The following is a 15,508-nucleotide window of genomic DNA, read 5'->3' as shown; positions in this document are numbered from 1 at the left end:
CCTGGCATTTATGATTCAACCACCATCTGGCCCCTCCCTGCCAGTCCTGCCTTGTCCCCCAGTCCTCCCACACGAGAAGGTGCCATGGCAGTCTGACCGGGTCCACCCAGGGCCCCCAGCATGCCCGCCCCTGTGCCCAGTTTAGGGTCCCTGCTGCCCGGGCTCCTTTTCTCCCCATCACTGTCTGAGCGTCCTGGTCCTCAGGGTTCACCCCCCGCATGGAGCCTGCCCTGACCACAGGACATCCCCTGCCACCCTCACCCTCTTTCAGCAGCTCCTTCGCTGACTTCCAGGAGCCCTCTCCCCAGGTGTTCCACGCTCTGACCCCTTCAGCTCACTCGTTTGCAAGGGCTCCCTTTCTTTTCACCTCCCCCCTCCCAGCTCTGCCTTCACCCTTGGCTCTCCCCACCCTCTCGGGTGTCCTCTTGAGTGACATCATCCACTCCTGTGGACTACAAGACCCCCCAGTCCATATCTCCTGCCGAGATCTCTCTCCTGAGCACTGATGCCTTCACAGTGGACATCCCACAGGTACCACGAGGTCATTGCATCCAAAGCTGAGGCGATACTCCTTTTAAAGCCACTCAGTGACGGCACCGCCACCCACCCAGAACACTGGGCGTCAGTGGAGAACCCCTCTGCTCCGTCACAGCTCCCTCAGTCCTCACCCGACACCTCTCGGCTGCATCCACCTTGCCCCGAATCCAAAGTCCCCACCCTGGTCCAAGCCACCAGGGCACTCTCCCACTGGCACCCGCCATGTGGCCTTCCTGCTGAGAGTTTTGTGCCCCTTCAATCCATTTTCCACACAGCAGCCAGAGGGATCCTTCAAAAGTACCAATGTCATCATGCCGCACCCCTGTTTAAAAGCCTGCGGTGGCTCACCAAGCCTTCAGAATCCAGCCCCAACCCCAAGGCCCTCCCAGACAGGGCACCAGGACCCACCTCACAGCCTCATGTGCTGCGAAGTACAAGTAGAGCAGTGCTTTCCGATGGCCGCCTCTGGGCCTTTGCACACCCTGTCCCCTTGGCCTGGGAGGTCCTTCTCCCGCTATGTCACCTGGCTGACACCACCCAGAATGCAAGACTCAACTCAGACCCGGGAGGTACTTCCTCTGGGAAGCCTTGCTGCCCCCATAAGCTTGGTTTCAGACCCTTAAGCCTGTCTCCCTTCATCAGAGCTGCAACAGTTTGGTGCTAGTCGGCAGCTCCCAGGGAGCACACAGGAGCACCCCCGGCTACGTGCCAGGACTGCGGGCGTCGGGCGTGGGGAGTGGGGTGCAAGCCCAACCTTACCTGTCTCTGAGGGCCCGTGGGATCCGACTCTCTCCGTCGAGGGCGGGGTCCAGAGTGCAGGGGCGAGTGGGAAGGGCTGCCGGGAGTGGGGGGCTGTGATGTCTCTGACCGGCCATCGGCCTGGTTCAGCTGGGGTGGCAGGGGCTGAGCCGGCGTCAGCCGCAGGTCCTCCTCGGCCAGTGCGTGCATGCCGCGTCCCCGGGGCCGGACGGCGGGCTCCGGCCCTGGCCGCCGACGCTCCTCGCCCTCCTCGGGCAGCGGCCGCAGCTCCTCAGGCTCCTCGTCCGTGGTGCCCGACGTACTAGGCTCAGCCCCCGGGGGGAAGTCCTTCAGCTCTGTCTCCTTGTCAATGATGACCCACTCCTTGCTGTCGAAGTCCTCCTCCTCGGCCAGCGGCACCGAGCGGAAGGCATTGCTCAGGGCCTCCTGTTCCACGGAGGCTGACACGTCCATGCGGCCGCTAGCCTGCCGGTCGGCGTGGCCCGTGTCCACTGACAGCATCTGGGCCGGCTGCGAGGAACAGGCCTGGCGCGAGGGTGAGCCGGGCAGATCCATTCGTGACCTGCAAAGCCACCCAACGTGGGGCTCAGTGCCCAGCCTCTCTGGACCCACAAGGACGCCAAGGAGGTGGTAAGGTGGAAGCTGATGCCTGAGACCCCCTGACCACTGCACTTCTCCCACCCTGGGCCAGGCTCAGCCACATCCTGGGTTGCCACCCTCCAACCTCAGTCCCTGCAAAGATCTCATTCATTCATTTAGTCATTCATTCAACACACAATTTTTTTTTTTTTTTTGCAGTACGCGGGCCTCTCACTGTCGTGGCCTCTCCCGTTGTGAAGCACAGTCTCCAGATGCGCAGGCTCAGCGGCCATGGCTCACGGGCCCAGCTGCTCCGCGGCATGTGGGATATTCCCGGACCGGGGCACAAACCCGCGTCCCATGCATCGGCAGGCGGACTCTCAACCACTGCACCACCAGGGAAGCCCCAACACACATTTTTGAATGCCTACTGTGTTCCAGGAATCTAAACAGGCAAAAAGTAAAATCTGGTTCCTGTGCCCAAGGAACACTGTCCTCCAAACCACGCCCAGGAAACTGGATCTTCTGATTTTCCTAAAGGCAATTTGATGTTTGCCCAGCTAGGGCTCCCATCCAACGCGAGCTCTCCCCGCTACATCCAGGGCAAACACACCCACCTGGCCCTCGAGTTTGCTGATGGTTTTCTAGCCTCTTTTACCACCACCCTTCAAGCCTACCTGGCTGGTTTCACCACCTCCAGCAAACTCCAGTGACTCCCAGCCCAGGACAAAGTCCGCATGCCTTAGTTTGGCATTCAAGGCCCCTGACGGCCAGCCAAAGGCCCCATTTCCCCCTTCCCCTAGCCAGACCCATCTCAAATTCATTTGCTTTTCCACAAATTGCTCACACCTCTGTGCCTTTACGAATGCCACTCCCCACACACAGACTGTCCTCCCACGCTTTGCTGTCCACCCCAGCTCGATGTCACCTCCTGCAGGGAGCTGTTCCCTCCTGCATTGATGGGGGTTAATTTGCCTTTCCAGCGCTGCCTGTGTCCCCTCTCATCACAGAGAGGAGCATGTGTATGTTTACGAATCTGCCACCCCAGGAGACTGCGAGTTCTGCCAGGCAGGGGCTGGGTCCCTTCTGACCTTTGCTTCTGGGACCCGGATCCTACCTGGGGACATCTCTTCCATCGTTATCTTAACCTGTGCTGTGAATCTCACGTTACTTGCAGAGGTTCTCAACTGGGGAGTACCAGCCCCAAGGTGAGGGTATTCCTGGTTGTAGGATGCTATACAAGGAAGAATTGTCCTCTCCCAGATGCCAGGGTGCCCCCCTGAGAACCACGGAGGCCTCACTCACACTCAGGCTGTGGACAGGGGGCGGACTGCCATCCTCCCCCCTGCATCGAGCCTGTGAGGGGAAGGGTGAAAGATCAAAGCCTCCTGTGGGGCTTTCTCAACATCCTCGTACCCCAGCCTGTGTGGGACCTGCCAACTCTAATCTGCACACCATTTTTATCAATTTGTTCATATGGCTTAAAATAAAACCCCCGGAGGGAGGTCACCCAGGTCTTACATTCATACTCCCATGTAAGTGGCTAATGTCACTTCCTTTCCCAAGAGCATGGTTTGTTTAAATAGATGTGAAGGAGAAAGGAAGCCAGAGGAAGAGAGGGGCCGAAGATTGTGGGGGGAGTGGGAATTGACGAAAGCAGGGAGGTGGGACACCCTGATCTCACCAGCTTCATAGGTTCTCCTGCTCCCAAGTGCCCCAGAGCACCCCAAACGCTTTTGCCCTGCCTGAGATCCTGAACCTTCCAGAAAATCTCTCCTCAGCCCTCTCCTCTCCCCAGCATCCCTGAAACAAGGGTTCAGTCTGAACCAAACCAATGTGCTCTTCAGGACTGTCTTTGCTCAGGGCATTTCCCACCTCCCTTCTCCACTCGTATCCCTTCCAAACTGCCCCTCCTGACTCCTCCCTGTTTCCTGAACCCTCTGGGTGACCATGGATGAAAATGTGGTCTTCTGGCCCGGGTAGTTCAACCTGTGACAGTGTGAGTGCGGTGGATGTGTGAAGGTGTGTGTGTGTGTGGACGTGAGTGTGAGAGTGTGCGTGGGAGTGTAGTGTGTGTGTGTGAGTGTGTGTGTGAGGGCTGTCGGCTCCCTCCGGACAGGGCCTGCGTCTCTTTGTCCTGGGGGCGCCACAGGGATTGGCCCAGGGCTGCCCTGACTCGGGTGTCTCCACACCCCAGAGGGGCACTGTGCCCATCCCAGAGGGGGCGTGCAGTTTGGGGCAGAGTCCAGAGGGGGGTTTCTGGCTGAAGTGGGGCAGGAGGAGGCAGGGACCTCCTACCCCAGGGCTGTGCCCCAGGAAGAGACCTCTTTCCTGGTGCAGAGAAGGCCTCAGCCTTGCTGTGAGGTAAAGCCCCACCCAGAGCCAAGGGAGGTGGGGTCATGTCTCCCACCCGAGGTTGCCCCACCCATCAGATCTAAGGTGAGGATGGGACCCTGGTCCCTAGCGGCCATCAGCCACCCAAGGTCAACCAGCCGCCCTCTCATCCCCTATCCTAAAGGCTCACCTTAACTCTAAACTCTCCAACACTGCCACCCACCAACCAGGTCCCTCCTTGACATTCAGATCCCTGCGGCCTGACCCCCAAAACTTGGTCTGTCTTCTCCTCAGGCACTCCCCGAACCCTTCTCCAGGCCCCTCCCCCAGAGCTGAAGGGGGAGGGGCCTGGAGAAGGCCCCAGCTGCTCTGAGGCATCTGTGATTAGTCCCCAGGGAAAGAGGTTCTGGAAGCACGCCCACCTACATCTCAGCTCTCACCTCCTCCTACACCTTCCTCCAGCCCCACGCCCCTCTGCAGTCTGAGCCGGGCCCTCTGCATGCCCCACCCCCTCTCCAGGCTGGTCACTGACTCTAACTGAATCTGACCCCAGACCCAAGTAGAACCCTCTTAACGCTTCCAAGGTCCCCCCACCTCTGCCTGGAATCTGAACTTTCCTCCAGACCAGCCGTGTGAAGGTGGAGGGGACCAGGGGCCCCTGACCATCCCCCTGGCTCCAGACCCACCTCCTCTCATGCAGTTCCACCCGCCCATCCGCCGTGGACAGCCTCTCCGACTCGGGGCTGTTGACCCTCCGGTAGTGCAGAGAACGGACTGGGGTTGTCGGTGAGTCTGGGGGGGCACGCACCGGGGATCCGGGGAGCCCCGCAACTCGGCTCTGCTCCTCCTCCACCACACAGGGGGTCTGCAGGGCAGGGGAGCTCCATGAGTGGGGCTGACAGGGCAGCTGTGGGCAGGTGGTTTTCTGGGGTGAAGGAGAGAGAGGGAGGTCCGAGCACTGGGATGCCGGTGATCCTGGGATGGGGCCGGGCCAGGGAGGCAGGGCGAGCAGGCAGGCGGCTGGGGAGAGGGGCCCACAGGTGGGGAGCAAGGTGGGAGGGGGAAGGCCACCCGCGTCCCCCTCCGCAGCTGCAGTTACTTTGCCAACGTTGATCCGGAGTTTGTTCCGGTTGACATCTGTCTCCTCCCAGACTTCAGCCTCAGGACCCCCGGGGTGGGGGGCGAGGTGGGGGCCGGAGCCCGGCCCCTCGGGGGGCCGCCCCGGCAGGATCGGAGGTGCGTTCTCCTGGTCACTCAGGTGTTCGCCCTGCAGCACATCCTCAGTGTTTTCCCGGAGCAGGTCGCCGGGCACCGGCGTCACGTTGACCACCCTGTGGAGGCCAGGAGGAGGCCGTGGGCAAGGCTGGCGGGGGGTGCCGTCTCCTCTAGCACAGGCCCTGGAGACCACCCACCACCCATGAGAGTGGGCACAGGCAAGGTCTGGCAGGGTCGGGGCGTCCGTAGGCCCATCTCCATCCCTGGCTTGCAAACCCTCTGGGACCAGACCACCGTCAGGTGGCTCAGGTGGTCAGAGGGCTGGAGGGCAATTACAGCACCACCTGGCTCCGTTTATTTAGGAGATCTCGATGCTCTCCGGCCCTGCCAGCTCCCCACTACATTTCGCTGGCTGGCTTCCTTGAGACTAGGAAATGGGTCTAAAGAAAGAATCACTTTGGAGTTCCTGGATCAATATCTTTACAGACCCGGCACCTCACGTGCTGGCAAGTCCTGTGGAGTCTCCGCAGTGTGTCCCCTGGCTCACCCCTAGGGCTGGGTGGGGAGCCCTTCTCACTCTGGCCCCTCCCTGGGCCACTCTATCTTTGTGCTTTTCAGTTAGATCTGAAATCGCTGACCCATCGATTACAAACAGCCCAGACTCAACTAAGAGTGCTCGGAGGGCAGGGGCTGCACATCTCTTCTCTGAGCCCCCACAGGGCCTGGTGCCAGGGCTCAAGACCTGTTCCCTGAATGGATGCGTGTGACCACCAAGAAACAGACAGACTGTGGCGCTGGGGGAATCTCACTCAGGGCTCCCTGCTCCCCAGTAAGGTCAAGAACTCCAAATAAGGATGCCCCCTCCATCTCCAGATTGAAGGGAGAGATGTAGCAGAGTTTCCTGGGATTCAAGAACCCTGCTTCTGAGCACCAAGAACAGGAGAGACAGCCAGGTGTGTCCAGGTGGGAAGAGGAGGAGAGGACTGGCTTCTCAGGTGACACCTCGGGGCAGGGGTCATCTGCCCCCCGTCGCCCCTCTCAAGACTCACCCAAACATGGCTGCCGTCTGCCGGGTGTTCTGCTGGGGCGGGGTGGAGGTGCTCGTGGACAGGAGGGCGTCATTGCCCGCCTTCTCCCAGTCAAAGGCCTCGTTCTCCGCGATGCCCCGCTCCTTCATGCTGTTCTCAAACACTGACATGATCAACTGCAGGGATGGGGGTGGCGGGAGGACAGAGAGGTGACCCAGGGGCTAGCCAGGAGGAGGGGGCAGTTGCTGGGATTGCAGGGGGAAGAGAGGGGCCTTCCAGGACAGGGATGGGCCACAAGGGGGCATTGAAAGAAGGGCACATTGATTTTAAATGAAAACATGCACAAAGTATGCAAATCAGCATGCAAATTATCATCTTGACTTAAGCTCCACTGGCTGGACACAAGCCCTTGGAGATCTGTCCCCTGATTTCCCGCCCCAGCCTCCTCTGCCATCACCACCATCTCAGCAGAAGCAGCAGCAGTAGTTTCCCAAACCCACCACCTGGGGTCATGCCTCTGCACAGGCTGCTTCCTCAGCCTGCAGTGCCTTTCCCACTGTCTTCTCCACTCTGAAGCCTTCCCTGAATACCCCGCCCACACAACTGGGCACAGAGCAGCGGTTTGAATTGTTCACAGGCCTATCTGCCACCTCTACATTTCTAGCAGCCAGCCCAGGGCCCAGCACAGGGTGTGCTCGAAGCTGTGCGGTCTGGGGGAACCCATGAGGCTGAGCTAGGCCTGGGGGGCTTGGCCTCCCACTGCCCGAGTAAGGGACCTCTGCCAACAACTGGGTCCCTGGGTTCAGGAGGTGGCGGCCCCACAGACCTTCCCACTTCTGACTTAGCTCTCTCCAGAGGGTTCTCTCTGCTAGCAGGACCCCCTTCACTGCGAGCCTGACACTATCTGTGCTCCCTGCTGTGTGTAGCCCTGCCTCACACATAGTGGATCCTGGGCAGAACATTCTCTGATCAGTGGGTCCCATAGGGGTGTAGTGATGGCGCCTTGGAAAGAGCACTGGACTTGGAGTCAGATGTGCCTGAGCCCTGCCCTGCTCCTAACCAGGCTGTCAGGCCTCAGTTTCCTCATCTATGAGATGGGGATAATCAGCCCACTTGGCCTCCTGCAGAGTTTCAGTGTAAAGTCCTTGAAAGCACTTGGCTTCACTAATTGTTAAGTGCTGGAATAATAACATAAAGAACACGCAGTATCACCAAAGGCTTGTTTTAAAGCTTAAATGAGTTAATGCAGGAAAAGTTCTGAGAACAGGGTGAGCTCTTGATAAATCTTAGCTGTGACTACTGTTTACAAGAGCACACAACAGTTTCTTTCGTGTGGTTGGAAGACCGGGGGAGGTGCTCAGGGCCAAGCCGGCAGGGGCGCAGGGCCTCAGCAGGATGGGTGGCGCTGGAGACAGTCACCAATAGAGAGGCGTCGGGGGCGCAGGAGCAGGCAGGCAGGCTCCCACCTGGTAATCGGGCTTGGTGAAATAGTCGAGGCTGGCGATGTGGTCCAGGAAAAGGTGGAACTCGGAGGGCATGTGCTTCAGTAGCATCCGGTGCTCGTACTTCTCCTTGATCATCCCCACCTGCTCCTGGAGACAAGCGGGCACTGGGAGATGCAGCCCCAGCTGCCCCACACGCCCTCCCTGCCCTCAGACCAGCTGCACCGCCCTCACCTTGTCCTTGATCTTCCTCCAAGGCAGCTGACCCACTGCAAACTCCACAAGCATGTAGAAGAGGGACCACAGGTCATCGTGGCGGCCCATCTCCTGGGGGTGGGAGCAGGGAGGGGGTCACCCGTGGCTCTCAGGTCCTTCCCTGGGAGTGGAGGCTGACCCTTCACTGAGGGACACCAGTCAGGGTGCCTATGGGCAGAGCTGGGGTCTCCCTGAAGCCACGGCTCCATTCCTGACCCGCCAACACACAGAATCCCACAGTCCAAAGCTCCGTGTGTGCTTTCTCATCCACAGAGATTTGTGGTGGGGACAGAGAGGAGGGGATCCCCAATACAAGGAAGAAGGTGACATCAAGGGGAGACGCCCGCCGAGCCCTCTTCCAATCAGGATCTCTGGAGGGGCATCTTCCAGCCCCTGCCCTGCACTCCTCTCCCCACCTCCCATCACAGCTGCCTGCCCTGCTCTCTTCCTCAGCAGCATATTCTGCCCCTGACCTCTGCCCTTACCGTCCCCACATCCCTCAGTCCCGCCCTGCCACTCACCCGGTTCTTGTGAGCATTGACCGAGGCATAGCGAACAGTCCCGCGAAACCCGGCCACATTCCGAGGCTGCAGAGGGGAGGACACCACCAGGAACGTCACCCACTGCCCCTGACCTCGGCCACATCTCAACCCTGCTTACCAAGCCTAATTCTGCCTACTTTAGCCCTGACTGCCTCCTCCCCCATCACCCACCCCCCCACCGCACTCCTGAGTCGGCCTGGTCAGGAGCAACCTGACACACCAAGCCCAGTCCTAAACCCGTCTCCCGACCCTGCTCACTGCCCCTGCGTCTGCCCTTGACCAGGCAGACCACAGGGTGTGGAAGTGGCATCCACCCAGGCCAAGGGGGAGAGGGGGACAGGCCGATTGTGGACCCAGCACTGGGTGACACTGAACACAAGGCCAGGCCTGTCTAGGCAGCTGCAGGGAAAACTGGTGAAGGGTCCCCAGATCAGGGGGTGGGGCGAGGATGCCAGGATTCCCGTGAGCGGCGGTACTCACAGGCCGAACGTCCCCCGTGGTGTTGGTGTACTGCCGGGCCAGCCCAAAATCCAACATGTAGCACTTTCTGTAGGTGGAGGGCAGCCTGCCCATGGCAAAGTTTGACTGGGGGAAGACAGTAGCTGTGAATTTTGGGGCTCCAGGCCCACCTCAGGGGACACCAAGAAACAGCTCTGGTGAGGGGCCTTCCACCCCACATACACTCACGTGAGAGTAAAACATCAGTATGTACAGCAGGTCACAGACCTTATCTGAGGGGCAGGTGTGATTATGCTCGTTTTAGATAGGAGGAAACTGAGGGCAAACTGCAGGCTTCTCCAAGATCACACAGCAAGAGGTGACCCAGCCAAGGTCACCTGGCTCCGAATCCTTGGAACTCCCAGCAGGGCTGTGTGGCTTAGTGTAACTGTCCTGCTCTGAGGCATCAGGAGACCAGCATTGTTCTTGCTGTGTGACCTTGGGCCATTCAACCAACCTTTCTGGGCCTCAGTTTTCACCACTTTAAATTGGGTCCAAGCACCAAGATCCAAGATGTTACAAAATCAGCTACTTGGAATCTCTTACCAAGCCCCAGCCCCTCGTCACCCTTCCTTCTTCAGTCCTTCCATCCTTCCCCAACCCCTTCACCTTTCCAGGTTCAAGGACTATTCAGGTCGGGGTGAGAAAAGGGAAGAGAAGAGAAAAGAGAGGAGGACACCGGCACGCCCAAGGGGCAGGCAGGGGTGCTCCTGAGAGGCAGGGGAGAGGAAGAGTTGGAACTTGGGATGGAGCGCAGGAGGAGGGGACAGGTAGAAGAGGCTGTCCCCACCCAACCACTGCTCTGGAGAAGAAACCAGGGGACCCAGGGAAGGAGAGGAGGTGGGGTGTGTGCTTCAGAGGAGGGGGCAGCCCTCACCGGCTTGATATCACGGTGCAGGAAGCCCACGGAGTGGATGGCCTCGATGGACTCCAGGATCTGCTTGCCCAGCCGCAGAGTGGTGCTCAGCGTGAAGGTGCCTCGAGGCTGGCTGCTCCATGACACTCTTCCCAGCCTCGCCCCAAAGGCTTGCGCCCACTCCCCATTCCTCCCAGGGCCACAGTCTCCATCCCACCCCAGGAGTCACCACCAGAGCTCCTGGGGGAGAGTGAAGGGAGGACGGGCCGCGGGGACTCACCTGGAGCGACCACCACCGCCATGACACTCTTCTCAGCCTCGCCCCAAAGGCTTGCGCCCACTCCCCATTCCTCCCAGGGCCACAGTCTCCGTCCCACCCCAGGAGTCACCACCGGAGCTCCTGGGGGAGGGTGAAGGGAGGACAGGCCGCGGGGACTCACCTGGAGCTGCATCACTACGTAGTTAAACTTCTCGTTGCGGCCACAGCCGATGAACCTGCACACGTGGTCTTTCCCTGAGGGATACAGACAGGGGTCTCCCAACTCCTACTCCTTCTTCCTCACTCCCAGCCCTAAGGTGGGCTTCCCGTGCACTCTTGATTCCTGGTTCCCCCAGCCCTGGCCCCATGGCCACTTCTCCCACCTCCCCCTGCCCTTAGGCCCATCATCACTCTTGGACTCTGTTCCCACATCCCCTCGCCCATCACCTCTCAGCCCCTGGCTCCATCACCTCTTCCCTCCCATCTTGCCCTGGACCCACACCTTGCAGCTTTTTGAGAACAGCCACCTCCATCTTGAGGACCTGCTTGGGCTGCTGGGCCGACTCCACCTTCAGGGCCACGTTCTCCCTGGTCAGCAGGTCCATGGCCTCGTAGATCTCACCAAAGCCCCCGCCCCCGATCTTTTTGAGCTACAGAGATGGGTGAAAGGGGAGTAGGGGACACAGGGATCAGGCTGAACAGCTCCTCACCCCACTCATTACTGGGTCACATCCTTCACTGATGGGGACAGGGGCTGTCCTTGAAGGGGAGGACCCCGTGGCTCCCTTCTTCACCCCACCCACCCGTGCTCCCACCTCCTCTCCTAGTGCTGGAGACAGAGAGCTCAGTCCATGGGTGTACAACTATTCACAGACACACACACACACACACGCACACACGCACACACACACACACACACACGCATGGGGCTAGATGTCAGAGTGGGCAGTGGGAAAGTTATGAGACCTGAGACTCCACAGAGACAAGGAGACAAGCCGATGCAGGATTCTGAAGAGATAATGGGCCATCGTGAGCCTTTTAAGGTCAATAAATATCACGCTCCCCCCTTCCCCCACCTAGACTGAGCAGCCTCCATCCAGAAGCGAAACTAATTTCCAGAACCTTGCAGCTTCAGGTGGGTCCCTCCCCCAGGGAGGCCAGCCCTTCCTGGGGTTGGCAGTCTCCTGAAAGATGACACCAGGGGCAGAGAGCATTTAGAGGGAAGTGTTCGGGGGAGGGGACTCAGCAAAGGGTGTTCTCTGCCCAGGCCCCCTGCTGAAGCTCACATCACTCCCGAGGCCCCAGGTCAGATGCCCAAAACCAGGGTAAGCCTCCTGTCCAGGGGAACATGGTGGGGATGGAGGTTTGCAGAGACTCTGTGTGTTCCCAGGGAGCATTGCAGTGGAGCTCTGATGTTCTGGGCAGGCAGTGAGAAAAGGCAGAGGGGAGAACTGTGACAGAGGACGAATTGGCCAGGGGAGATGAGCAAAGCTGAGTTATGGGGCGGGATTAAGTCAGGGGCCCAGGGGTCTTGGAGAGTGAGGGTGCTGCTGGCAATGATGGGGAGACAGTTCTAAGTTGGGACTCATTTGGCTTAAGAAAGATGTACACCTCTTTCCGCCATCTTTCCGTGTCGTCATAATGGTGCGCACAAAGGTCCCGGCTGATGCTCTCAACAGCATCAACAAAAGTGAGGCAAATGCCAGGTTCTTATTAGGCTGTGCTCCAAAGTCACCGTCCAGTTTCTAACTGGGATGCTGAAGCATGGTTACACTGGCGAGTTTGAAATCACTGATGCTCACAGAGCTGGGAAAATTATTGTGAACCTCACAGGCAGGCTAAACAAGTGTAGAGTGATCAGCCCCGGATTTGATGTGCAGCTCACAGAGCTAGAAAAATGGCAGAATAATCTGCTTCCGTCCCGTCAGTGTGGTTTCATTGTACTGATAACCTCAGCTGGCATCATGAACCGTGAGGAAGCAAGATGAAAAAACACAGGAGGGAAAATCCCGGGATTCTTTTTCTAGGGATGTAACACGTCTGTGCAAAGAAAATGCCTCAACAGAAAAAAAAAAAAAAAGCTAAACAGTTCAATTCTCCCCTCCCCAGGGAGCACCCCACCCATGGGTGGCCTGACCTCTTCCAGAGTCCTCAGTTGTATCCTGTCGGCTTGTAACGTGCCAGCCGCAGCTGGGCTTGCTCATGATTGGACGGAGGCTGCTCTGAGCATCTGTAAACTCCTGACTCTAAGCCTCCTGCATCTGAGCCCGCCCCTTGGCATTTATTCAGCACGCGGATGCCCAATAAATGTTTAATGGTGGTTGAAACATGGGAATGGCAAGAGATAGGGGGCAGGGCAGAGCTGAGGACTGCGAGTTCCTAGCAGGTTACAGTTGTAAACACTCTAGAAAAAGAGAGAAGGATGAAGGGAAGATTTGGAAGACAAGTGGAAGGCTGGTTGGGTTCTTGTGCCCAGGAAAGAGGAGGGAGGAAGAACAGTGAGAAACCGGGGTCCCTCTCTACTTGAGATGAAAGTTAAGGTCAGACTTCTAGCAGAATTTCAGAACAGGGGAAGACAGATGCAGACTCAAGGGAAGCAATGGCATGTCTTCCTCTGGGAACGTGAAACTCAGGGGAGATTCTAGTATCTTCTAGATTCCTTTACGGTTTTCTTTGTGGGAACGTGGAGGAAACACCTCGTTTTCTGTGCTCCAGACTCACAGACATCATCTCAGCTCATCCCCAGAGGCTCCCAGCAACACAGGTATGGAAGGTCACAGGAGTTGTCATTTTGCACAAAAGGAAAACTTAGGCACAGAGAGTTAAGTACCTTGCCCCAGTTCACACCGCTAGTAAGTTGCAAAGCCGGGTTTCACTTAAACCCAGGGAATCTGATGCAGAACCCACAGTCTTAACTGAAATAATAGGAACCATTGACTATACTGTGATTAACAGTGTGAGTGCTGAGATTCAAGGCCAGATCTGCCAGGCTCCAAAATCCTTGCTGGAGATGGTAAGGAGGGCTCGGGGCACCCAAGACATTTCTGACACCTACTGTCCAATTTCCCAGGATGCCAAAGGGTATTTCTCTACCACCTCCACTTCCAAACAGAGTCTATTTCTCTTTCCTTAGTTCCTTCCTCACCCCCCACCCACCCTTTACAGAACCTCTGGGGGCAGGGGAGTACTGCAAGCACCCTAATAATACTTTTAGGAGGCCATGAAAATGTTTTCATTTCTCTTACAATCAGAAGGGGGAAATGAACTTTTAGGTCAAAAAAATTTTATTATATAGTATTAATTTATTCCTCATTATAGCAATGCAGTCATACAATTGCAATCTTTAGTACTTTATTATGTTGGAAGGGGCCGGTAAGGGCAAAAGTGCCCAAGGCCCACGAAAGTCACAAAAGAGCTTTGCCCACAGCCCAGTGACAGGAATGTTCTCTCAACCTCCCTGCACCAGACCCTATTCCTCCCCTCCTAAATTTTTTCCGGACCCCCTCCCCTGCCGAAGGACCTCAAGAAACATGACACAATAGGACTAGCATTCACTTAGGAAAAAGGAAACCAGGTTTCTTGGCCCAGCTCTGGGTGAACTGGGGTGAGTTTCTGCTTTTCCCCTTCTGTAAAATGAGAGTTGGACTAGAATATATGTCACAACTCTCCCTCCGTTCTCTGATCCTGATTCTCAGATGGGCTAATTCTTAGGAAGCAACATAGTTCAGTGACTGTTGCCCCAGCAGTCAGACAAACCTGGTTCCACCGACTAGTCACGGGAACTTGGCAAGTTAGCTAATCCCTGTGCCTCAGTTTCCACAACTGTGAAACGGGGATAATAACAGTATCTACTCCATAGGTTGTTGAGATAATGCATGTAAGGCATTTTGCATAGCGCCCGGCCACAGTAAGTACTCAAAATAAATGCTACGTTTTTATTGTTATTATACTTTGACGTTCTGATTCTAAGGGGCACCCCTCAAGAAGAAAAAAATGCTATTATTTTTAAATACTCCACCAAATGCCATGGACCCTCATTTTCTCTTGGCACAGCCCATCTGGGCAGTTTTCTTGGTTCCTGAGCTGTGCCTCACTCCTGTCTGTCCCTCGTGGAGACTGGCTGAGGGGAGGCATCTGGCACCCCACCCTCTCTATTTCTCCAGGGTCCAGGGAGGGAGGGGAAAGCGAGGTCACCTGGCAGAGACTGAGGGCTTGCCCCTTTCCCCTCCACCCCTGCCACTTCTCTCCCCACTCATCTCCCACCCCCTCCCTCAAAAAGCACAGGAAATTTCTAACCCAATTTCACTATGTGCGTGAATACCCTCTTTTTCTCACCTCTTCAATGCAAAAGTCCTCCTGCCTCCAATCTGCCAGAAACTATGCCCTGAGCAGGACCCGGAGGGGGTGAGGGTGGCGTCTTGGAGGAACACGCCTCACTTTGCCAGACCCTCATGCCTTTGATTACTGCCCTGGCTCCTCCTTTCCCAGTTTCTGTCCCATTCCTCTCCCCCTCAGGAAGTCCCCCTCTGGGACATAGACAGCCCTTTCCCTCAGCTCTCGGGCTCCTCCAGCTCCATCCCTCACCTCCTCCAGTCCCAGAGACATGTCTGACAACGTTGCCACCTTTGCCCCTCTCCCTGGCCACTAGGAGACCTGCCCACTGGGTAGTTGTTGCCATGGAGACCTGCCCGCAGCCAGGCCCCACTCTCCTCTCAACCCCGCACCTCTGGTGAGCCGAGCACCCACCCTATGCAGACCCACAAGCTCACACAGTCACCCCAAATTCTGCCCCACATCACCCTGCCCCCATAAAAACAGGACATCAGAGTGCCCTCAAGCATCGGAAAGAAAAGGGGGGCGGTGGGACAGGGATTGATTTTTCATAGGTTCCGCTCAACATACACTACACTGCCTTTGCCTCGACCCTCATGTGTCGCCCTCCCATCCGAGAGGCAAAGCCCTGAAGAGGCTCGGACTACAACTCCCAGCAGACCGAGCAGCCCGAAGTCCTGGGCTGGAGGAGCAAGGCACGCTGGGAGATGGAGTCTCGGCATGTTGCACCTGCCGCAGGAAGCAGTGAAGGGAGGAGGGTGGATAGAGAAGATGGAGTGCGGATGCGGTGGGAGCCGCCTTCAGGTCCTCTCTCCCCGAACCCAAGCTTTTCTGTCCTCTGCGGAAGAGGAGGGGCTCACTCATTGCCCTTC

At 57.5% G+C, this 15,508-nt stretch overlaps 1 protein-coding gene across 1 annotated transcript in view; it reads right to left on the bottom strand.

Annotated features, from left to right (window-relative positions):
* Positions 1-15,508, bottom strand: part of TTBK1 (tau tubulin kinase 1) — a 35,474-nt gene that overhangs the window by 19,496 nt on the left and 470 nt on the right. The window contains exons 2-12 of the mRNA XM_024766206.1: positions 10,807-10,954; positions 10,455-10,559; positions 10,067-10,182; positions 9,172-9,276; positions 8,671-8,736; positions 8,129-8,221; positions 7,919-8,044; positions 6,474-6,628; positions 5,309-5,540; positions 4,896-5,074; positions 1,297-1,858 (exon numbers count right to left, since the gene is read on the bottom strand). Coding sequence (XP_024621974.1) covers positions 1,297-1,858; positions 4,896-5,074; positions 5,309-5,540; positions 6,474-6,628; positions 7,919-8,044; positions 8,129-8,221; positions 8,671-8,736; positions 9,172-9,276; positions 10,067-10,182; positions 10,455-10,559; positions 10,807-10,954 — 1,887 coding nt within the window. The remainder of the gene's footprint in view (positions 1-1,296; positions 1,859-4,895; positions 5,075-5,308; positions 5,541-6,473; positions 6,629-7,918; positions 8,045-8,128; positions 8,222-8,670; positions 8,737-9,171; positions 9,277-10,066; positions 10,183-10,454; positions 10,560-10,806; positions 10,955-15,508) is intronic.

Source organism: Neophocaena asiaeorientalis, unplaced genomic scaffold, assembly GCF_003031525.2.
Source record: "Neophocaena asiaeorientalis asiaeorientalis breed wild unplaced genomic scaffold, Neophocaena_asiaeorientalis_V1.1 scaffold46, whole genome shotgun sequence".
In the NCBI taxonomy this organism is placed as follows: Eukaryota; Metazoa; Chordata; class Mammalia; order Artiodactyla; family Phocoenidae; genus Neophocaena; species Neophocaena asiaeorientalis.
This window is presented reverse-complemented; position numbering and strand designations above follow the sequence as displayed.